General features: G+C 55.3%; 1 protein-coding gene across 5 annotated transcripts in view; it reads left to right on the forward strand.

Annotated features, from left to right (window-relative positions):
- Begain (brain enriched guanylate kinase associated) overlaps positions 1 to 23,706 on the forward strand; it is a 36,114-nt gene that overhangs the window by 1,026 nt on the left and 11,382 nt on the right. The window contains exons 1-2 of one of the 5 annotated variants that reach the window (XM_076921183.1): positions 7,581 to 8,200; positions 14,191 to 14,219. In XM_076921183.1, the coding sequence (XP_076777298.1) occupies positions 7,595 to 8,200; positions 14,191 to 14,219 (635 nt within the window). In that variant the 5' untranslated portion in view covers positions 7,581 to 7,594. Of the gene's footprint in view, positions 1 to 7,580; positions 8,201 to 12,688; positions 12,890 to 13,287; positions 13,377 to 13,418; positions 13,798 to 14,190; positions 14,220 to 23,706 lie in introns of those variants that run through there. The other 4 variants (XM_076921187.1, XM_076921186.1, XM_076921185.1 and 1 more) reach the window with 4 other exon arrangements.

A 23,706-nucleotide genomic window follows, 5' to 3' on the forward strand; every position in this document is an offset into this window, starting at 1 on the left:
ACTCTGCTGTGTCTGGGCAGCCGAGTAGGGCAAGTGGCCTTTGGGGGCGGCTCTGCCTGGCATCTGTGACAAGCAGGGCGGGGAGGCAGCAGCAGGGCCTGGCAGCCTCCTGCAAACCCTTAATTTTCCCACAGCTCACTATAATCAGGGCGGCTCTGGAAAGCAAACGCAGTGGCAGATGCAGACGCAGGGCGAGGGGCTGCTGTGCGGCACCAAGGACCCTCCCAAGTTACTGTCTCACATGTGTTCATTCCTGTAGCCTGCTCTGTGTGACAAAACCTGGAACTGCTGGCTCCTGGGAAGTGAAGTGGGAAGGCAGGGCTGCCTGGGGCCGTGGCCTATAAGAGCTTCTCATAGGCTGGAGGTCAGGTGAGGGACTCACACGGGCCAAGAGCAGAACTTGTGTGTGAAGCCGTCGGGACAGGGACTTTCCAGTTACTGTCTCTCAGAGGCTTTGAGCATCTGGTTGGCCTGCAGTGACTGCCATTTATAGAATACTGACTGTGTACTGGATACCGTCACCAGCACCAGCCCTGTAGCAGCATCCCAGAGAGTGAGTGAATGGATGGATAAGTGAATGAATGCTGAGTGGTAGGGGGGAGGGGGGTAACAGAAGTTGGTCAGCAAGGCTTGGACACAGTCTACAAGAATTCTCCACAGCTTACAGGAGAAGACCCACAGGCTAAGCTGGGGGATATGAAGTTAGCGCTGGGTTTGCGGGACAAGGCTTGCAGGGAATAAGAAGGCATGAGTCTACGAACCACAATAAAGCATCTTGCAGAAATGCCTACTCAAAGGCCAGGGCACTTCTTCCAGCTTTGGACTCTTGAGGTTCAGAGCTGCAAGCTCACTGTGTTGACCCACAGCTGTCCCAGGGTCCTCTCTCACCTCCCATCCTGCCTCATAGCTAGTCATGTGACTGATGGAAAACTTTGCACAGGGTCTGAAGCCCTAGGTTCCAGTCTCTGTTCTTCACTGGTTTGCTGTGTGACCTCATGCAAGGCCCTAGACCTCTATAGAGTCTGGTATCAGAGGCCAAGGCCCTGGCACAGCCTGAAGAGTGACCCAGAGCAGGCCCCAGAAGGTGACTGATGACTGACAGTTGGTCAGTGCTGTTCCTGCTGGATCAGTCTTAGAATGGACAGATGGGTGGATGGGTTGAGGCATTCTCTGTTCACCTTGTGTAGTTTCTTTGGCCACACACTATCACTTAGGTAAACCAGCCTTCAAGGAGTTTTTGGTCTAGTGAAGATGCAGACCCTAGCAGTGTAGCAGGAAATAGGAAAGTATTTCTATGCCCCGCTACTCAAGGAAAGGCCAACAAGAAGCCAGGGGGTCAGAATGGCACTTCAAAGGGAATCTCCTTCAGGAAAGTAGCAGCCCTAGGCTGAGCTAGTACGCTGAAATTGTATCCGATCAACAAGCTTTGAACCAAGTTGGGAGATGGGGTAGGAAGACAAGTGGAGAAACCCTAGGTCATGCCACTGGTGGTGCATGCTGGGATGGAGGGGAGGGGAGATAATACTGATGGGTGTATGTAGCGAGACAGACCAGTAGGTAGGTGAGTAGAAAACTGGAGAGGTAGGAGGAGGGGAGGAAAAGCCTGATGGTTATGAGAGAAAAGGAAACGTGCAGGAGCTGAGGGAAGAGCTGATCTAAAGAGAAGACCCAATGGGTAGAAGGAAAAGTTGAGGCCTGAGTGCAAAAAGGATTGAATTCTGGTCTTGAGGCAGGATGGATGAATGGAAGGGTGGTTGTGTAGATGTCGAGTGGCATGAGGGTGAAGAGATGGATGGGTACGGAGGAAGCATCAAAACGCATGCTTGTGGACGTGGGGGAACGGTTGTGTGGATAGCTAGATTCCTGATCGAGTGCTGGGGTAGGCAGGACCTTGAATGCCTGTAAGATAACAGGTAGAATCAGCTGGACAGAGAGGTCCAAGAAGAGGGGTGACAGGGGATGACATGATGCAGACCTAGGTGTGGAAGGGCAGGTCTGTGCACAGATGTGCGAACATCCACCCATGAAGACACGTCGCAGGAGTGGCACACGGTTGAGCGGGTGGCCGACAGATTCAGGAGTGAGGTTGTGAATGACGACTGGATACGTGCCTGTCAGCGGATGGCAGGTGCAGGCCTGAAAGGCTGGGTGAATAGCTACAGGACCCGTGGGTGGAAGGCAATTGGCACAATGAGTAGGTGGAACATCGGGCTGTGCCCTCTGGGTGCCACTGTCTGTTCACGTGTGCCTCGATCCCTCTGCTTCAGAGACAGACAACTGAGCAAAGCTGGAGGGGAACCAGACCCTCGTGCTGAGTCCTCCTGATTGGGGGTGGGGTAGTGGTGAAAAGCAGCCTAAATCAGTGGCCCCTGTGCTCGCCGCACCAAGGAATGAGCTCCCTGTAAATAAATTTAGCGAAGCATGTGGCATCCATGATGCCACATCTAAAAATGAGCAGCCAGCCTGTCAGTCACATGGCAGGGCTTCTCTCCTGGGCAAGGGGCACCGGGGAAGGTCTGGATGGCCTGAGCTCATTTCTTTGAGGAATGAGAGATAGTCAAGTCTGAGTGACATAAGCCACTCAGTAGGCACGAGGTGCCATGGGTTCTGATAGCCAGGAGCTGTGGCTGTCCCAGAGGATTCCTGTACTATCAGTAGAAAGCTAAATGTCCCAGGGGGACTTTGCAGAATTGCTTCTGTGAAGGGGAGCATGGGGCAGATTTGGTGCTTGGAGAACGTAAGAAATAAGCTGTGGTCTCCAGAGTGCCTGCTCCGTACGTGGTCTGTGGTGGGTCATGTGTATTTCCCAGTAGCCCTACCTCATACCAGATCTTCCTCTGGAAACAGAGTGGCTGTCCCTAGCTTGAAGAATTCTAAAAACAAGATGACTTGGGTTCTCAGGGCTCACCACCTGCCTGTAGGTGGGGCCTCAGGTGCTGCAGGCAGTATCTGCCTCTCCTTCCTCTCCTCTACCTGTGAGACCAGGTACCCTGTGCCACCATGAGGGAGAACAGACCTGCCACACAGCCCACCAGAGGGAGAATGGCGCCCTGAAGAGCTCTGGATGTCGGCATTCAGTTCAGGAGCAGGGATCCTCTCTTGAGGTGGTGACCCAGGGTACCAAAAGGCTAGCAGTCCCAGACTATGAGTTGTGACGGCCAGCAGCATCCTCAGGGCTGAGAGCCAGTAGGTTGTTATGACAACAGAAACTGATCTGATAGTGCTGGAACTCAGAAATAGGCTCAAAGGACCTGCTGGCCAGGGCCCCAGGCCCTCCAGGGACCACACATGCTGGTGCTGCAAGCAAATGAGAGTTCCTGCCAGCAAACTCCAAGACCTGCTTGGACCCCTGCCCACCACAGTTCCTACTGCCCTGCCTACCCTGCAAGCCTAGGTACAGTTAGATGAGGGGGTACCCCAAGGTCTGATGGGCCATTGAAAGCATCTAACCTTAGATCCTCCAGTCCAAGGGGTCTGTTCTGTCAGGTAACAAGGTAGGGATGGAGGAATGTTGGGAATGCAGGGGTAGCTGTTGGGTGTCATGGCAGAGACACTGTGGTTCTTCCAGGGACTGGAGATTCTTCCACACATCTTAGTCCAAATTCCAGCCCACAGTAAGGCTTGCATCAAGTTGGATACTTGCTAGCCAATATCTGAACTAGCATGTCTTTCACGCTACCCACCCATCCACTGACTCATTCATCCATTCCTACATCCCCCTCTATTTATCCATCTACCCATTCATCCATTCATTCATTCATCAATCCACCCACTCCCTTACACACCCATCCATCATCCACCTACCCATCCATCATCCACCTACCCATTCACCCACCCCTCCAGTCACAACCTTACACACCCATCCACCTTCCCATCTATCCACTCATCCACCCACCCATTATCCACCCACCCACTCATTCATTCACTCATTCATTCATCTGTTCATCAATTAGTCTATCCATCTACCTACCTACCCATTCATCCAGCTATCTACTCATTCCCTTACTCATGGATCCACCTACCCATCTATCTATCCACCTGTCCATCCATCCACCCATTCATTCACTTACTTATTCATTAGTCTATTCATCCATCTACCCATTTATCTATCCATCTGCCAATTCATTCGTTTACCTATCCATCTATCCATGTACCCATTTACCATCCATTCATCCACTAACTCCTTTACGCAGCCATCCATCTACCCATCTATCCATCTGTCCATCCATCCATCCATCCATCTATCCATCCATCCATTCACTCATTCATTCACCTATATATTCATTAGTCTTTCCATATTCCCACCTATTCATTCATCTACCTACCCATTTACCCATCCATCTACCCACCCACTTATTCACTCATACATCCACCCATCCATCCATCCACTTACCTATCCACCCATCCATCCACCCATCCATCTATCCACCCACCATCTATTCACCCACACATACATACATCCACCTATCCATCTATCTGTCCATTCATCCATCCATCCATCCATCTATTCACCCACCTATCCATCCACCCACCCTACACCCACCCACCCACCCACCCATCCATCCACCCACCCATCCATTCATCTACCCATCCATCCATCCATCCATCCATCCATCCATCCATCCACCTACCCACCCAGCCATCCATCCATCCTAAGCCATGTTAAGCCTGTGTTATGTGTCAGGTGCAGTGCAAAGAGCTGGAGTTCAAGTGAGAGCCACAGAGACTGACAGATGACTTCTGGCAGCCATGTCATGAGAAAGGCAGTGGGTTTGAAAGAGACTGTGGCAGGCATATCTGATCTAATTGTGGGGACAGCAGGGGACAAACTACGGAACTGGGGCTCTAAAGGTTAGTCAAAAGTTAGATGAGGAGGAGAGTGGAGAGCAAGCACAGTTGTCGCAAAGGCCCCTGGGACACACAGAGTTTGGCACATTCAAGAACCAGACACATTCCTCTGGGGGCAATGGAGGGGAGGCCCTGGATCTTCTGGGCAAGCTGGGTGGACTATGACATTGCCGAGTCACCTAGGCTGGGGTTTACAAAGCTGGTACTGCCACATGTGAGAGGCAGGTGATCACAGGGTTGCAGGTGAGACTTGGTGGCACGTGGAGCCTGAAAAATGATGGTGGAGTTGGTGGGGAGGTGGTCAGGGTAGCACAGCGCTAGTTGCAGTTTTCCTACATTGGGCAGCTGAGCCCTCAGTGATGCCGGTACATGCTGAGTCCTGCAGCCATTAGGCTGACTCTCGTGGGCTTCAAAGAGGTGTCTAGCAGCACCCAAAAGCTGGGGCCCTGGGGGTTTCCCCTGCAGCATCCCAGCAGGCTTCCAGGTGCACAGTGTGAACAGGTAGTCATGGAGGCTGCCTGCTGGCTGAGGGCTTGGGGGTGCCACAGCTTTAGTTTCCTTTGAAGCTCAGGGGTGGCACAGTTGTCCAGCTTTCCTGCCTCGTGGCACTATCTCATGCCGCTGCACCTGAGCCATCACTACAAGTCCCTGCTCCAGAGTTTTCAGCTGCCGCCACCCACTTCATCCCTGTGTATCTCAGTGCTACATGGACACTGGTAACTAAGACTAGAGCAGCTGTGGCTGAAGCAGGACGGGGCCATCTTCCTCCAGTTGAGGTGACAACACAGGCAGGAGGGGCGGGGCTACTGTGAGAACCCCAGTGGTTAGCAAGGATCCAGCTGTGTTTGTCTTTCTGTTCCTCTTTGCATATAGCCTTTACCACAAGCGTGCTTCATGGTGCAATGTGGCTGCCACAGCTCCAGCTACAGAGAGTCAAACAAGGAGGTGGAGGAGTGGGACCCTGAGAGACATGGGGAAGCTTCCTGGGCGTCAAAGAACTCTCTAACCCGGTGTTTCTGTATTTCCCTGGCTGCAAGGGAGCCTGGGAAGTATGGGCTTTTAGTTGGCTGTCTTGCATCCCAGATGAAAATTCAGGTTCTTTTTTATTTTTTTTAAATTAATTTTAATTAATTTGGGGGGGGGGTTGGATGTGCGTACCTGCTGTGTGTGCACATCTAAAGGCGAGAGGTTAACATTAGTTGACTTCCTGTTAGTTGCTCTCCACTCAGTTCAGCTAGGTTGGCTGGTCAGAGAGCTCCTGGGACCCACCAGCCTCTCTCTGTCCAGCACAGGACTGACAGAGAGCTCTACCATTCTCACCTATCATTATTTATGATGATGATGGTGTTAGTTATTTATTTTACATCTAGATCAATCGAAGCGTCCCCTTACCCCTTCTCCTCCCACTCTTTCCTTCTCTCCTCCCCTCCCCTCCCCTCCCTACCCCCGTCCACCCCTCCTCCTCTTCTGCTCAGAAAAGGGGTAGCCTCTCATGGATATCAACCAGCCTTGGCATATCAAGTTGCAATAGAAGAAGGTGCATTTTCTCCTTCTGAGGCTGGACAAGACAGCCCAGTTAGGGGAAAGGGATCCAAAAGCAGGCGACAGAGGCAGAGACGGCCCTTGCTTCTGCTGTCAGGGGGTCCCACATGAAGACCAAGCTGCACATCTGTACACATGTGCAAAGGGCCTAGGTCAGTGCCATGCTTGCTTCCTGATTGGTGGTGAGACTCTGTGGGTCCCTATGGGCCCAGGTTAGTTGATCCTGTAGTTTTCCTTGTGGTGTACTTGACTTCTCTGGTTCCTTCAATCCTTCCTCCCCCTCTTCCATAGGATTCCCCAAGCTCCACTTAATGTTTGTGGGTCTCGGCATCTGTTTCCATCAGTTGCTGGGTGAAGCCTCTCTGATGACAGTTATGCTAGGTTCCTATTTGCAAGTTGAGCAGAATATCATTAACACTGTCATGGGTGGGCTCCCTCTCATGGCGTGGGTCTCAAGCTGGACCAGTTATGGGTTGGCCCTTCCGTCAATTTCTCCTCCATCTTCACTCATGCACATCTTGTAGGCCTAAGGTCTTGTGGATGGGTTGCTGTCCCAATGCTCCAGTGAAATTTTGCCTGGTTACAGGAGATGGCTGGTTCCGGCTCCACATTCCCCATAGCTAGGAGTCATAGCTAGGGTCAACCTCATAGATACCTGGGAGGTTCCACTGCCCTGGGTTTCTAGCTTGTCCCAGGGTTGTCTCTTCCAGTACTCTCTGGTTCCCTCCTCCTCACCCCATCCTCCCCTTGCCACACTCACTCCCAACGCTCCCCCCTCCTCCCATCCCCTCTCCACTCTCACATTTACACGGGTACCTAACTGAACTCAGCCCCTGATGTTTGCACTCTACCCACAGAGCCATCTCACCGGCCCTGAGTGCAGACTCTTAGGAAGAGTTAGTAGACACCTGTGATCTGGTTGCTACACATATGGTTTTCCTGTGCTTATACTGAGTGGTAGCTGTTATCTGTCCTGTCTCCACTACCTAGCTCCAGCCATGGCATCCCTTATCTGCCCACCAGGCAGAGCTGAGAACATGACCTTCTCTCTCTCTGGCACTGAGCATCAAAGCTCACATTTAATGACAATCAATTTTAGGGGTGGAGCCACCATGTGCTGGCATTGGGTCAACGGGTAGGAGGGCATTGGCTGGTCATTGTGGCCTGACCCGGGAGGGTATGGGCGCTCAGCCTGTGGAGACAGATGAAGGAAGGCATGACGCTAGACCGCCTGAGAAGGATGCTTCCTGGAACCAGCTCCCAGGCCCAAAACCCTGACCCTCTCAGCTCTGGACAGATAGGTTCCAGCTGCCTCCTGCCATCCAGGGCGGAAGCCCATACGAGGGAGATACACAGTCACAAACAGAGCCCCAGCACGGTCCCAGAGAACACTGTATCCCACCCAGGCTGGGAGGCAGGCCGCTGTAAGGCCAGGGCAGTGAGGTGTTCAGGCTCTTCTTGCCCAGATGAATCCCCTAGCTCAGGCTGCAAGGTTGCTGGGGGATCCCTTGCCCGCTTGAGCCGCCAGCGGGAAGCCCGGATGCCTTTCTCCAAGTTCCTGGATGAGGTCACTGTGCGAGTGCTGGATCCAGTGACCCTGGAGGGCTTCAGGGGCTCCCAAGGCCACAGCCAGGAGCCCTCTCCAGGTGACCACAGCACCGGCCCAGCCCAGGAAGCCCAGACCAGAGCCACAGCTTCAGAGGAGAAGGACCTGGCTCCGAGTCCCTGGTGTTCCTTGGAAGCCACAGGCATCAGGGGCCTTGGAAGCAGCGAGCAGGGAGATCCAGTTTGTTCCCCCAGCCTCAACAGGGTGAGTCCCAATTCTATCCCCCATACCCCAGCATGAGCATGAGTCTATTCCCCACGGGTCCTATCTGACCTCCTTATCATTCTATTATTCTGTGATTTGTATGAAAGATCATAGGCACCCAAAGCATGAATCACTAAGGTGAAAATGAAGGTTCTGGCTTCAGAGCGACAAACTAGGTCTGGGATCCGAGTAAACAGTAATAGTAGCCTTGCTGAGTTGACCAAGCCTTTCTGGTTCGCCACAGGCTCCGAAAGATGTAGTACACTGAGGACAGTGTTCATTCTATAGTTCTGGTCCCTTCTCTGCGGACTCAATTAGCAAGGTACTATAGCTACCAGGATTGAAATCAGCGGTCTGGGGAGAGGTCTACGTGCTTCTTGGCTCATCCTGCTCTAAGCTCCTGGGTGGACGGTCTCAATCTATATTCCTCAGTGTGCAGGGAAGGACACTGCAGAAGCCAGCTGCAGGGAGCCTCCAGTCCATCCTCATGGCCTCCAAGTGGCCTGCCAGCAGAGCCAGTCCTGGAAGGAGGCATAGAGTTCTCTGATTCTTAGAGGTCCCCAGAGCCTCCCTCACGGCCCACCAGGGCCAGCTGCCTGCTCTGTGACTGTATGGGTCCTCCTGCCTTCCTGGACCTCAGCTTTCCGAGCAGTGAATGACTCCTGAGCATGGTCCCCATCTCCTCTATGAGGTACCAATAGTCAGGGACCCCCACCGTCTGCAGCTATGGGCTCTGTATACATTATCCCCCCACCACCACCCCCATGCCCTGCCTCTCAGGACTATTGGATTCTGGAGGAGTTGCTGACACCCAGGGCTCTGCAAGGCTTTGTCCCAAGGCTCATGTTACAGCCTTTGGGGTTGGCACATGGTGGTGGGGAGGGGGGGTTGTAGCTGAGAGACTTGGGGACCTGTTAGGCCAAGGGTACATAATGGGGTGGGACCACCCTGAAAACCCTGTGAGAGCCGATGCCTGGCCCTCCGCAGCTCCTCGAGGGAGGAAGCAGATGACTAGCATGTGGTGCTGGGTTTTAGTCCTGCCTCTGTCCTGTCTGGATGAGTGACCACAGGTAGATAAATGAGGAGTCAGTATGGACGGTCACAGGAAACCCCAGCTGCTACCGACTTAGACTGCTCACTCATAATCCAGTGTGAGTGACTTCAAAGCCAATTTTTTTTCTTTTTCCTTTTTTTTTTTTTTTTTTTTTTGAACTAAATTGTCAAAAAGAAACCAAGAGACACAGAGCCAGTGACATGCTAGGGTAGGATTGTGACAATATGCTTGATACTGAGTGACCTAGAGCAAGTAGCACCCTATGGGCTTGGAAAGTCTGTCTGTCTCTGGGTGCTAGGTGCCTCTGCAGGGCGGCTGCTTCATGCCCCCAATCTCTTACCATGTGGGAATGTGGGACGGAGTTGCTAGATCTTCCAAATTTTTCAGTAGAAGCCAAAAATATGGATTTTAAAATGTAAACTCTTCCAATTTTTAAATGTTGGCTCAAACATTTAAAAAAAAAAAAAAAAAAAAAAAAAACGAAAGAAAGAAACCTCAAACAGGCCAAATACAACGTTAGCAGGCCAGATTTAGCCTGGTAGGCCAGTTTGCAGGCACAGGCCTCCGTGACGAACGTACAAGGTTGCAGGGGGATCCCTGTGAGCCCATAGAGCCCAGAAAAGCCCGAGGAGGCAGGGTCTACTGTACCTAAGAAGGATGGCATGCCCTCTTCTTGGGCCAGCGCCAAGCCAAGCTAACTTGCTAGGCAGCCTTGGAAGGGTGTTGTCCTTGCCCCCACCAACTGAGGTTGCCATGGGGACCCTACAGCACAGACAGAGCCCGGGGTGGGGGGTTGCCTAGGGATGCTAGATCCTGTCCTCAACTCTCCCATGACCCAGCCATGGCACAAAGGTAACTTCTCACCCTCCTAGAGACATCTGTCCCTGCTACCTACTTCTGGACACAGTAGAGCTTATAGGTACTGTCCTGGCTTCTGTGACCTCAGTGGGCTTCCGTGACCAATGTCAGGGCATAAGTACCACTTCTGGTCTGCCACCCCCAGATCTGCCTTTCCTGACCCTGCTCCCCAACTCCAGGTTTCTATGTCTCTCTCTCATCCATGCCTCCCTCCAGACTGTGCAGGCAGCTTCAGACCCTCTAGATCAAAGTCCTGTCCTCCCTCCTCTCTCATCTGTACCATCTCCAAGCAGTCTGTGTCCAAGAGCCTTTCCAACTCCACCTGGTCCCCTCCTGGCCTGATACAGGAGGTTCTTCTAGACCCCTGGGGTACTGAGTGTCCCCAGCTTAGGGAGACACTGCCTTTCCCCATCAGTGGGGGGGGGGGGAGGGGGGTCTCAGCACCCATGTTTGTTGAATGAATGCAAGAAGGCCAGAAGCAAAATGAGATCCCTTGGGAGGAGTCCTCCCCAAATAGCCCTGTAAAGGCTGGCTTTCTGGAGCAGGTACCCTTCGCAGCCTAGTCCTCAGGACAGCCCCTTCCACAGGCCACCTGGGATTTTCCATTCCCCCCTCCTAGATGAAGCACTGAGGCTCAGACAGGGAGAGAGCCTTGCTTGAGATAACATAGCTGATTAGGAGATTCCCCATTTCAATCAGTGAGGGGTAGGCTCTCTCCCTCCCCCATATGCTTAAGCCATCTTCTCCACTCTGTCAGGATGGAAGTGAAAGAGAAAAAACCAAGGAAGGACAGATAAGGGTGGGCTTGGGCTCAATGCAGGCCCCCCTCCAGGCTGACTTGGCCCTTGGAAGTGGCTTCAGTACCTAGGCTGTGTGTGAAGCAGGACCTGTGCTGAACTCAATGGGCTGAACTCTTCACAGGGTACCCAGGAACCCAGGCTTCCAGCTGGTAGAGGCAGGCTTCAGGGAGGGCCAGGAAGGGCCTGTGGAGGATGAGACAGACAGCTGCACTGGGTTAACCGCATCTTCTTTCACACAGGCTGTCCTTACCTGTGCATTGAAATGCCACAGGTAACCTTGTGACACAGTCACCAAAGCTGAGGGTCCTGCACTGCCTGGCTAGCCAGAGAAGTGATCAACTGTGCAGAAGTCTGGGTATAGCATCCTAGACGTGCTAGGTCCTGAGACAGGAAACTGGATGGCCAGATGGCCTGTGTGGGGAAGGATGGGGTCACAGCTAGGTAGGGCCGAGTGTTCCAGTCCTACCTCCTCAAGGGGACACATGAGATATTCAAGCCTTCATTCCCCGATGACAGAGACAGGGTGCCAGGTGGAAGCAAGCCACTGGACCTCTGTCATTTTGCACTTGTTTTATGAGAATGGTATAGGAAATAAAGATGCAGGTGGCAGGAAGAAGGTGGTCCACCCTGGTCACAGGGAGCTCAGTGTGGAGCCCAGGACACATGATGGGGGGACACTTGGGGCATCACAGGCCCTAGAAGCAGGCTCAGGTAAAAGTGCCAGAAAGCAGAGGTTCCCCTGGGCCACCACGGGTCCCAACCTCCACCTTCCCTTATGGATGCTTCTCCAGGTCTGAGGTTAGTGGAGGTGAGCACAGGACTTGAAATGCACTCTGACAACACCGTGGCCCAGGAGGCCCAGCTTCAGGTCCCCAGTTCCTGCAACTCCATGCCTGGTGGCCCCTCCTCCACCAGGTTGGGCTGTTCTGGATGGCACTGGAAAAGACAGGGGCTTTTGGCTATCTAGATCTTAAACCCAGTAGCTATCTCGATTCTCCATGCAGGACTGCTTGTGGAGATGGACTGTAAAGGCCAGGGGCCATGGTGTCCCACCGGTGCTGGGTCAGAGGAGAATGATCAAAGCCAAGGGCCAGAATCTGAAACAGCTGAGAAAAGGGCAGAGGCTCATTCCCATTGTCTCTTGCCCTGCCCCACCCCCACCCTAGCCACAAAGCTACCCACCGCCTTCCTTGCCTCTTTCCCAGTCCCTGGGGAGGGGGGTGGGGGGGGTTTCCCAAACGAGCCTTCTAGAAGAGCTGAAATAGTCAATGTAAATAATTGATGCTAGCTTTTTAAAATTAAATTTTAATACATTCTTATTAATTCCAGACAAACGCCCTGGCAGGTCATTCACTGTGAGTGATTGAGAAGGCGGAAGACAGATGAGGGATGACCCCTGCCTTTGGGTGAAAGAGGCCTCTAAGAATGGCGTCCAGACCCGAACAAGCACTGTCAGCTTGAGGGCCCGGCTTCTTGTAGATCTAGGGCCCGATGTCTGGAAGGAGCTACTGCCCTGGGACAGGGGGGGCAGGTAGCTTTCTTTAAGGTAGACCCCAAACTTGGGGTGGAAGTGTACCCCCAGATAAACCCCTGGAGAGCCCGCTGCTCTCCTTTGCGCTCCTCCCTGGTGGTAGAATCCCCGTCAGCCACCAAATGAGTGGGGAGCCATTGGTGGATGGATGGGTAGATGAACACTTGGATTGGGGGGGTTGGTTCCATCCTGGCTGGCTCTGACCCTGCCAGTGGACGGCTCCTCCCACCCTGCGCTGGCTCGAGGAGGCCAAGACTGCTGGGTGCTGGGTGTCCTGGGGAGATCCGGGGCTCCTGCGTAGAAACTCACAGCCAGCCAGGGGAAGGCTGGAGAAGCCGTATTTCTGTGCCATAGGACCCAGGCATGCACTATCCGTGTTTATTGAGTGTCTGCTATATGCTGGGACCCAGTGCAGGAGATGGGCGTTGTGATGGGGACTCGAAAAGGTGGGCCTGGGGCCGAGGGACGCTGGGGGTCGTGCTGGTATGCGCCAAATTCTTACTAGAGAACTCTAGTCCTGAAGGATGATTCGTAGAAGGGGGTCTGGGCTCGTGCTTTTTGTAAACTTTTATTAAAGTGTGCGGGGAGGGAAGCCCACCGGGCGCCCCAGGGATCCTTTCCCTAACCCAGCCCCTCTGCAGCCCGCCAGAGCTGGAGGGCAGCAGAGCGCCTGACCGAGCTCCTCCCGCTTTCCCTCCTCCAGATTTCAGGAGAGGAAACTGAGGCTGGGGGAGATCTGGGGAGGCCTGCTCGGGCGCCCGGGGAAGTTGCTGGCCAAGCCTAGCCGCGGCTCCGAGGCCGGGCTGCGCCCTCGCTCGGCGGGGCGGTGGGGGAGGCGGAGTGGGGCCCGGACCGAGCAGAGCGCGCTCCCGGCGGACGCGGCGGCGGCGCCCGGCGCGAGGGTCCGGGATGGGCAGCCATGAGTCTTCTCAGGTCTGTGGCGTCGTCCTAGGTTTCAGACTCCGGCACAGCCTTTAGCGGGAGGGCGGGGGCAGCCCCGGGGCGGCCTCGGCCGAGCGCAGGAGAGCCCATTGCGCGCAGGAAGTGCGATCCCGCTCGGGCCGCTCGCCGTCCCCGGGGCTCGCCGGAACCCGCAGGGTTAACAGGGGCTAGTGGGTCCCGGGCTCGAGGAGAGGTCGTCCAGCCCTCAAGGTCTCTACGCCTCGAGCGGGCGGGTCTGCGCCAGTGGCCCGGAGCCCCGCCAGAGAACCGGGCGCGCCGGGGTTAATCCCTCGGGCCCAGGAGGGGGGGCAAGCTCCGAACCCCGAGATCGGAGGGCAGCAGGGTCCTGAGCAGAAGCAAGAGTGCCTCGCTTACGATGCCGTTCCCCTCGAGCTGCGTGAGCGCCGGCCGGGTGCGTGGTTCCAACACTCTCCAGCGACTCGGCGCTCCTGCGCTGCCGGGCTCGGGAGGGACAGAGGGAGGGAACGGGGCAGCAGGGGTTAACGGAGGGCCGGGGAGCGGCGGGGGCCGCAGCCGCCCGAGAGTCGACGGGCACGGCGGGGCCCCTCCATTAGCGAGGCTGGAGCCGCCCGGGCCGCTGCACTCGTCGTCCCCGACCGGTCCTCGGCTCGGCCCGGGGGGCGTAACTCGGCGGCGGCCCGGGCGGGCTCACCTGTTACACAGCCGCGGCCCGACGCGCCCATTGAGGCACGGGGGTACAGGTTGGGGCGCGCACGGGGCTCCCCACGGAAAGGGCCAGTGGGGCGCCCTGCTGCGCGCTGACCCTCTCCTTTGCTCTCCGCAGGCCTCTGCCGCAGACATGGAGAAACTCAGGTGAGTGCCGCGGGCGGGCCGGGGGTGATGGGGAGAGCCGGCCAGAGGGCGCGGCGGGGCCCGGTGGGCGCGGGGTGGGCGCGGGTGGCGGGTGGCGGGGCGCGGCTGGGCGCGGGGCAGCGCACGGGGCTTGGGGCGGCCACGGCAGGGGCGTCATCCCCGGCCGGTCCCCATGGCCCTCGCGCGCTCGCCCCCTGGGACCCCGAGACCCTGGCGCAGCGTCCCCGCCGTTGCGCCGACAGTTGTCGGGGCCAGGGTATCGAAGTTTGCGCCGATGGCGGCGGGCGGGGATGGAGCCCGCGCGGCTTCCCAGGCCCCGCGTCTTGGAGCCATTTTGGGGGAACCCCGCGGCCGCGGCCCGAAGCGCCCCCAAGGCCTTCCCGCGCACCCCAACACAGAGCGGGGCCCCGGGCTCCGAGGGGCCCCGGCGCGCAAGCAAGGGACCAGCCCATTTGAATATTCGCGGCTTCGGCCGCCTTCGCCCTAACCTTCGGACAGCCCCCCTCCCCCCCACAGTGTTTTCCTCCCGAGCCAGGGCCCAGGCTGTGTGTGGTCACTAGGCCCGGTCCTTTGGTTCTGGGTTCGGGGCCATCGCCCCTGGCCTCAGTGGTCTCCTGGTCCCCTTGTCCAAGGCCAAAATTGTCAATATGGAAATATCTGGGTACCAGGCCACCAGTCCCTGAGGGGTAGGCCTGGCTGAGCTCAGGCCTGGCCCAAGGTGGGGCCTGGATCCGGGGGGAGGGGCTGGGCCTTCCCATTTGACCTTCAATACTGATGATGAGTGGTCTCAGATACCCAGGTATCTTGAGACAAGAGCAAAGATCACAGGCCTGGCACCAGCATATCTTGAGCTGGGAGGGGTCCAGCCTCTTGGGACCTCAGAACAAAACCTGATGTCAGTGGGCCAAGGCCCACCTTGAATGGTCCAGGCCCAAATGGAAGCATCCAGGCCTAGAAAGCCATAGTTCTATCTATGGTCATAGCAATGACCTCAGGCCCAAGCTGGGGCCCTCCCCAGGCCAGAACCCTCCCTAGTGCCCCTCCCTGGCTGTTTTTCATCATCACCCCCACACTGAGGGAGGGGACACTATTCAACCCAACTGGGACTGCAGAAAAATTCAGAGGTTTCCAGAAAACAGATAGATTCCCTAAACTTGATTCTCTCTCTCCCTCCCTACCCTCAGCCAAGGGTCTTGAGTGTGGTATGTGTCAAGCCTAGGGCCTAGTCAACCTGACTGGGGACATAGGTAGGTCCTGTCAGCTGAAAGGGGAGGGCTGGGGGCAGTGGTTAGGGCCTGGGCCCTGGGACTGAATTGGATCACATGACCTTCCAGATTTGGTAAGGTCTAGAAGGGGGGACTCAGTATACCTCCTGGAATTGGAGTGGGAAGGGTCCTGCCCCCCCCCCGAATTGGGGAGGGGCCCATCCTTGTCAGCTGATGGCCCTCTAGCCTTCTGCTTCCCCCAGCTCCCTCCAGAACATTCCTTCCCTGATGATATGGTTACTGAGAGCCACCATGGGTTTCTGGCTGGAGATTAGGGTTGGGCCTGAGGAGCCAGAGACTAAGGGAATCCAGCCCCATGGCCTCCTTCCCGGTGTCACAGGATTTGGGGTCCCACAGATCTAGCTTTTAGACAAGTCCTCCTGATCTGGGTTTGAGCTTCCTCAGCTGCAGAATGACTGTCCCTACCAAGAGATGTGGGGGAAGGGGGGGACAAGTGTCTAGTCTGGGGTCAGGAGCACATCAGAGGCCCAGGTAGACTGTCCCCAGAGAGGGGGCAGCCCACTAGTCCCAGGCAAAAGGAAAGGTATCTGTGGTTGAGTGAGAGAGTCTTGGGTATCCAGACAGAAGGTGGTATGAGCTGGGTTCTGCCTCCTGGGGCAGAGAATGTGGGTTCTCAATGCCATAGCCTGGGACTTTGTAACTAGGTTGAGTTCTGGGAGGTCCAGCCTTGGTCCCTCCCACTGCTCACCCAACCCCCTCCCCCACCCATCTCAGGCTTGAACCTGAGTGGCTAACTTGAAGAATGGTTCTGATGGAAGCCTTTTGTGCTCAGAATTGCAGCAGACTCTCCTTTCCTCACCCCTCTCCCCGACTCTCACTCCTCATCATGGTCCCTCCATGGAGCCCTCAGCAAGTTACAGCCTTTCCCATGGACGTCTCCGCCCAGGCAGCCTTTTCCTATACAGCTGTACAGCAGCAAACTTGGAGGTTCTAATGACCCTCTACGCTAGGTTTTTTACCCGATCTGTACACCAAGCCCTGTCCAGGATGCTGAGATCCAGCCCAGCCATTCAAAGCAGGCACACAGGATAGGGGACAGTAAGGTCTGCGCAAGATGCTCCAGGCTAGGAACATTAGCTTCTGGGATACTGGAAAAGGATTCTTAAGGATGCCTGAACCTGGGCTTGAGATGACAGGTTAAACGGGGTACTCTCCAAGAGCACAAAGACCTCCGGGCTCAGAAAGCATTATGGGACAGAGGAGGAATGGGATCGGAGGTCAGGGGACAGTCCCAGACACCTGGAATGAGGTTCCTTTCCTTCTCAGTGCCACATGTAGGCACTCTGAGAACAAGACTTGGCTCTGACCTCTCTTCTGCTAACCCCAGTGTCTGACAGACACTTGCACACAGTAGGACTCTTTGGGTCCGGTGGCGCATAGTGGGTGCACAGCCACACTTATTTGATGGCTTGGCCTCTTGACTGCAGCCCAACATCTCCCTCTGAGTCCTGCACATCCCTGCGTAGATACTTCACCTCCATCTGTCTATGAAACTCAGATGCTGCAGCCCTGGGACGTCCCTGCATCTCAGCTGCCTGATGTGTGGTGGCCATGGGCCTCTCTCTGTTGCCCTGTTAGGCAGCCCCTCTCTCTGAGCTGCAGCTTTACCTCTGTGCTGAGGTGCAGGGGGTACTTAGCCAGCCCAAAGATCCCCTCACTGGTGACCACGCCTTCTGCCAAAGCCAGTCCTTAAAGCAGTGGAACTCGGTAGTCTCCAGAGAAGCAACACAGAGCCAGTGATCAACTGCACCTCTCACATGTAGAGCAAGCCTGAGGACCACCCGCACACTGCCAGCCATCCCAGATCTCCAAGACCCAGCCCCCAAACACAGCCCCAACCTCAGAGTTGTTAGAACCCTGGCTCTTTGAGTCTATGAGGAGCCCCAACTGTGTTTCACCTGAATCCCCATCTGCCTCCTGGAGTTGGCATGGGGGCAGCCCCAGTGATTGACCACTGAGCCACAGGCATTCCTGAGACATTGAGTCATGGTAGGCAGAGGTGCTGTGGGCATCCATGGACCAGTGCCCTGTGTGTGTGGCAGGCACACATGATCACAGGCCAGAGGCACCGGATGCCACTGCCCAGATCCTTGGCAAGTTCCCCCATCAGGTAGGCATGGGGTCTCTCCTAGCTGGATTCCTGTCATTTGATATCCATCTTGGGTGGCATCTACAGGCACTCTCCCTGCAGGATCCAGTGTGGCTGTGAATTGTGAGTATTCTTTATACAGCCAGTTCCAGCAGGTCAGCACCTTCCGCCACCGCACGCCGCTCACTGTGGTCCTTGGGTGGACAGGACATCATGGCTTTGGCACTGTTGCATGTCTCAAGCTGGGGTGCCGCTGGGTTGGTACTCAGGGCCTCAAGTGCCAGCAGGCAGGCACTCCACCTTTGAACAGAACCTAGCCTGCTCCTGCTTTCTGTTTGAAGCCTTTTGTGTGTTACTAATGCATTTTCAGGAGCCCCGAGTGTCCGCCTTCTTCTTGAACTTGGTCCTGAGGTTGGTATTATTTTCACAGGGATGGCTGCTCTTGCATTTGACCCACACTTTGAACTACTCACCTTAATGCTTTCATGGAGCCTTGTGGGAGCCAGGCTGTCTTCCATGCTGGGATGGGGGAGGGGGCGCACACATAAGGCTGGCTCCAGAGAAACAAGGGGCTGTCAGGTAGCCTCACACGGTGTCAATGTCCCCCTCAGGTCCACATGTACCTTTCCTGAAGCCGAGACTGAGGATGCAACAAAGACTCCAGACCCCCTGCTCCCCAGGCCCCTTGTGTAGCCCCCCAACACCCAGCCCGCCCCACCACCTCTACCCCCTCTCACTGGATCCACCCTGCTCTCCCTCCTGCCTTGAAGGTCTAGCCTTGGCCCTCTGACTTGTCCCTTGGACTTTAGTTTGCTCATTGATCACAGGTTCAACACATTTATTAAGCACCACTGTTTACCAAGGATATTATAGTCAAGGAATATATAGAAGGAAACACCTCAGTTAGTGCAGACAGGAACTTTCCTAAACAAGTAAAATTGACAGTTACATGTGCTTTGGGGACAGACATAGGAGGATGACCAGCATCTGTGGGGCGGGGCAGTTTTGCAAGCCTGGGAAGGTAGGTGAAGAACAAGCCCCAAGAGAGTCCTGAGCTCCAGGCAGGCAGAAAAGAACTACTGCAGGGGCCTGGTAAGAGGTCTGGAGGTGGACCAGGGGGTGGGTTCTGAGGACAGGAGAGGCTCGCTGAGCCAGATCTGCTGACAAATGGGGCATGACAGGTGTTAGGTCTGAGCTCCTGACAGATGTGACAGGGACAGCTGTGAGGAGACTTGTACTTTTGGGGTACACAGACTTGGGTCTCCTTGCATGTGGGGGTGTCTCCCCACACCAGATCCCACACTCTTCATCCTTTTCCCTCCAGCCCACCCACCCACTACTCCAGCTGGCCAGGCCCCTCAATAAATGAGGTTTTTCAAGGCTCCTGCCTCTACTTCTAAATCTGATGCTACTAGAGAAAACCTTATTCTTACTAAGGTGTGAGTGACTACCTCCTCTTGAATTCTTCCTTTAAGGATCAGAGCATTGTAAAGAGACCTGGCACATGGCGTATTATTTCTTCTTTCTAGCTGTTTGTCCCTTCAAAGTTTCCTGTCCCTACAGCCTAGCTGGAACCCTGCTCTACAAAGCCTCCTTCACGGAATATGTTGTTCTATGAGAGTGGAGCCACCATCCTAGCTGGAATGCCAGGTCTCTACCTAGTGGCTGTGTGACCTTGAGTAAACTTCTGAACCTCTCTGATTCTCTGATAATGGTACCTACTTTAGATAAACAGAATACATTTGAATGAACTTGGCTCTTGGGGCCATGTTGCCCCACCCACTGGGCAAGTGACATTATTCCCATAGTGAGGAGGAGGATGGAGGCAGGAGGGAGGGAGTCCAGGGTTTGTGGCAGGCTCTGCCATAGTGTCAACCCTGGATGGGAAAACACACGCAGGACTAGAGATGGATGGCCCAGCAGCTAAGAACGTTTGTTCTTGCAAAGGACCCAGGTTTGATTCCCAGCAACTCAGAACTATCCACAAGTCTAAACCTAGGGGATCCAACATCTTCTGATCCCTGTATGTACCAGGCAAATATATTGTGCACAGACATGCAAATAAAATCCTCATACCCATAGAATAAATCTAAAAAGATTTAAAAAGAGAAAGAAAACAGCCATGGGAATGGGACCTCCAAGATGCTCAGGGACTGTCTGCTTCGTACACACCTTGCAGTGGTCCAGGTAACCCACATCCCTAGGCAGGGCACTAGGTGTCAGGAGGCCTCATGACCCTGGGGCAGAGATGGCGGGAAGCTCAGAAGGCAGAGAGAGCCTCTGGGAGGGACATCATGGTGGTCACAAGTGGCCCATGAGCTTTGTTTCAGATAGGGAAACTGAGACACCCCAAAGACAAGCTTTTTTTCTTTATGGGATGCCTCCTTTCAGATGCTGGCACAGGAGACAGCCTGTGAGAGTATGCATGCACATATACGGAGGAGAAACCCTGTGGGGATGAGGAAGAAGAGACCCCATGGAACCTGGGTTTCTGGAGACCTAAGTGTTGAGGGCTCTGGGCAGGGACTGTCCACCTTGCCCAGCAGCCTATGCCCCTGCACCATCCCAGCCCTTGATGGCTTTATGACTACAGAGCAGAGGAAGCAGGCTTCCTACAGCTGCCCGATAGTCCTCCCATAGTTGTTGATAGTGGCAAGTGGCGAAAGAATTGTCCTCATGACAGCTTAGTGGCCCAGGTGTCAGTGCAGCCCCTGACCCAGGTTGTGAGGGGTGTGGCACCCAGGAGACAGGTGACAGGCCATCCATCCACTGTCCTCTCCTGCATACTAATCCTGTCTTAGGATGGGAGACAGTCTGGTGTGGGGGATGGAAGAGAGTACCAGGCAGGGGATACAGGAGCCCCAATAAAGCTGAGTACTGTAGATGCTCCTGGGACCTATGTAGCCCCTCTGCTTAGACTCCTTCAGGCTCCTGTTTCTACTCTATCCCCCACTATAATACCCCCAAACCCAGAGCTGCCAGCTCTCCAATGCGGGGCACCCCTGGAGGCCGTGCCTTTCCCTGGCTGATCCAGATCCCACACCACTTCCAGACCCCAGCTCCATATATACCGTCCCAGAATGAAACTCCCTCCTACCTTTGTCCCCAACCCAAGCAGAGCTTGGTGACCTCCCCAACCCAGGGTGACTGCTTCAAGACTAGGTCCAGAGATGGGGGGTGGGGGGGATAGGGGGCAGGGCTGAAGAGCACAGGAAGGAAGGGGCCCATCCTGTAGGCAGGGTCAGTGGAAGGGATGAGGAATGTGCAGGACTCTTCAGACATAGGAGAGGCTGTCTGTGAAGGGATTCCTGTGCGCCTTACAGACAGGTGAGACAGAAGGATGGAGACGACTGGAATTAGAAGCACCGGGGACCGTGGCAGCAGTGATATTTGCTACTGGGGATTATTGTGAGCGTGTGCACCCAGGGGAGGAGAGTGGCTCATAGGAAGCAGACACGAGGAGCAACCTCAGAGGATGCTGGGAAAGGGTAGCCAGCCAGCCAGATGCCAGGTGAGGGACAAGAAGGGAGCAACGGGCCTTATTCAGTGCCGCAAGCCTGGCAGGGATATGGAGACAGACAGCAGGGGCAGAATACATTTCCGGCAGCGGAACGGACAGTGCCTGAAGATCAGGGAAGGTGGTTATTGAAGTGTGAAAAGCAGCCACCCACAGGACTGCTAGAGAGAATGATCTAGAAGGAGGAGCTCACTGATTCAGGAAGGAAGCCTGTGATGGAACTGGCAGAAAGCAGGCAGGGCCCAGAGGGTTGTCCCAGGCGCAGAGCACAGGTGTCAGGCAGATGTGGGTAGGTGGCACATGGGGGGGGGACATCTGTGGAGGTTCCCTTGGACGGCTTCCCGTGCTCCATGCTGTAGGTGGGTAGGAGAAGGAAGAGGTGCTGGGGGTAGGGCAGAGACATGAGGGCGATGGTGGCACTCCAGGTCAGTCTGTCTTTAGGGGCTGAGTCCAGGTGGGAACCTCCTGTCCTTAGGGTGGGGGTGAGGGCATTGGAAAAGCCTGGGGGAGGAGTGTAAGAACGGAGGAAGGGATGGCCCTAGCAGGGGCGGGGCTATAGCAACCCCTATGGTTTTATAGCTGCCCTGGGCATCTAGCTCTACCAACCTCAAGGGCTCTCTAGGACATAGCTCCCGGCACATGGCTCTCTTGGCAGAGGAGGGTGGCTGGGTAGGGCTGCAGCTGCCTGATAAGATGAGGTGAGGAGCTGCTTTTTTCCTGTCGTAGCTCCTGATCTGACAGAGGGTCCCTGTCAGCCTGAACTGCATAGCCATGGAAGCTGGAGATAGAACCAGGGCAGATGCCCAGTGTAGACCTGTGATCTCTAGGGGCAGCCCCCTTCCAGACAATCCCTTGCTAGGGCCACAGAACCACAAGAGACGGTCCCATCCCTAAAACATGCCAACAAGAAGGCACACAGGCACACGCGCACAACCTTGGGGGGAGGGGCTTTTGATTTTGTGACACCTCAGTGACCATGATGGCAGGACAGTGGTGAGACTCACATTAGCACCTGGCCTCTCCACTGGGGACCAGGGGGTTGGAGACCAGACAGCACAGAGCCGAGCCCAGCCAAATCCTGTGACCTAGGACAGGCCTGACCTTACCCTCTCCATAGTGTTTTCTCAGCTGGAAAGTGGGGGTGGGGAAGGGAGCTCTAAGATGGTGGACAAGATGGATGGGGCGTCTGTGCAGGCATGAGTGTCCAGTCATCCCCTGTCCATGACTCACCAGTCCTTGAGGGAGGGGCAGCCACAGGTACGAAGGGTGGCGCCATCTAGTGGTGATACAACAGACTCTGAAGCTATGCAGAAATGTCTGGTACAGACATAAGGCAGCACACACAGGTCAGGGCCCCCGAGGTGCTAAGGGTAGGTTGCTGTGGCTATTCCATGGGGATGTGGTGGCCCAGAGCCACCACAGGGAGGCTGGGGCAATTCTTTGAGGTTTAGTGATGTTTCTACCACTTGGGCATATGGTTCCCGGGAAGCTAGCATGAGCCTCAGGAGAGGACAGATTAGGTAATCTCATGCATTCTAGGCTACTTGACAACATGAACACAGCCAAAGGGTCATGCCTGACCCTGCTTGATTAAGTGCTGATACCTGAGATAGCCCATCCATATGCTTAGTGGGCAGGTGAGCAGGCAGATCACCGCAACTATCCACTCAGTAATAAGACTGAGAAGAGGCTATCAGAGGAGGTGGCATGTGGGTGGGGACCCTCCTGGAAGAATACCCCAGGCCCTGTAAAGCCATCAAGCTCCAAGACAAACACAGACCAGGGCAGTGGTGGCCTGCGAGGTGGGAACCTGGACATTTAGGCTGGGTACAGTGGCCAGGGCAGGGTGTGCGCTGCTTAACCATCCAATCGCCAGAAGAGCTTGGAGTTAGGAGGCCAGAGTGGCATAGAAAACCCCTGGCATCCAACAGTAGATAGGCTGGCAACTTGACCATCCTGGGAAGCAGCTTTTGACCTCAAGGGAGAGTTAGCCAGCTGGGCATTCAGGTGGGGAAGAGTTAACCTGGGGCAGGCAGACCAGGATCCTGGCAGAGGGGACATGAGAACAAAGTCACCAAGATGAGAAAGCGCTTACAGCATGTGAAGAATGACAAGCAATTTGGTGTTGTTGGAGCATGACATCAGGGCCAGGCTGGGCCAGGCTAGAGAGAAGACAGGCTGAGCATGGGCTTTCTGCAGGGTCCCACAAAGCAGAGCCTCAGCAACCCCCAGCCCGCCACTGAGCCTGGAACGGTGAGCAAAAGCCTAGCCCCACCCCATCACCGTGTGGACCAGAAGGCAGTCACTAGGCAAACATGAACATGAGTCCCCTGAAGGACAGGTGGCCCAGCATGGTGAGAGAAGACCCCCAGAGGCAGCAGAGGCATTAGGCTGAGCATCCCAAGAAAGGGGGGGGGGCTGGACATTGTGGGGTGGGGTGGGAGTGGGGCAGCGTGGCTGGCAGGAATAAGGGCAGTGGCCGGTGAGTCTTGAGAAAGAACTCAGTGGAAAGGACTGGCCCAGCTAGCTCAGGAGCCGTCAGCTATGGTGTAGAGTCTGCAGATGGGGCTGGAGCTGGCCCTGCTTTGTGGGGCC

Source organism: Arvicanthis niloticus, chromosome 23 (assembly GCF_011762505.2).
Source record: "Arvicanthis niloticus isolate mArvNil1 chromosome 23, mArvNil1.pat.X, whole genome shotgun sequence".
NCBI classification, from domain to species: Eukaryota; Metazoa; Chordata; class Mammalia; order Rodentia; family Muridae; genus Arvicanthis; species Arvicanthis niloticus.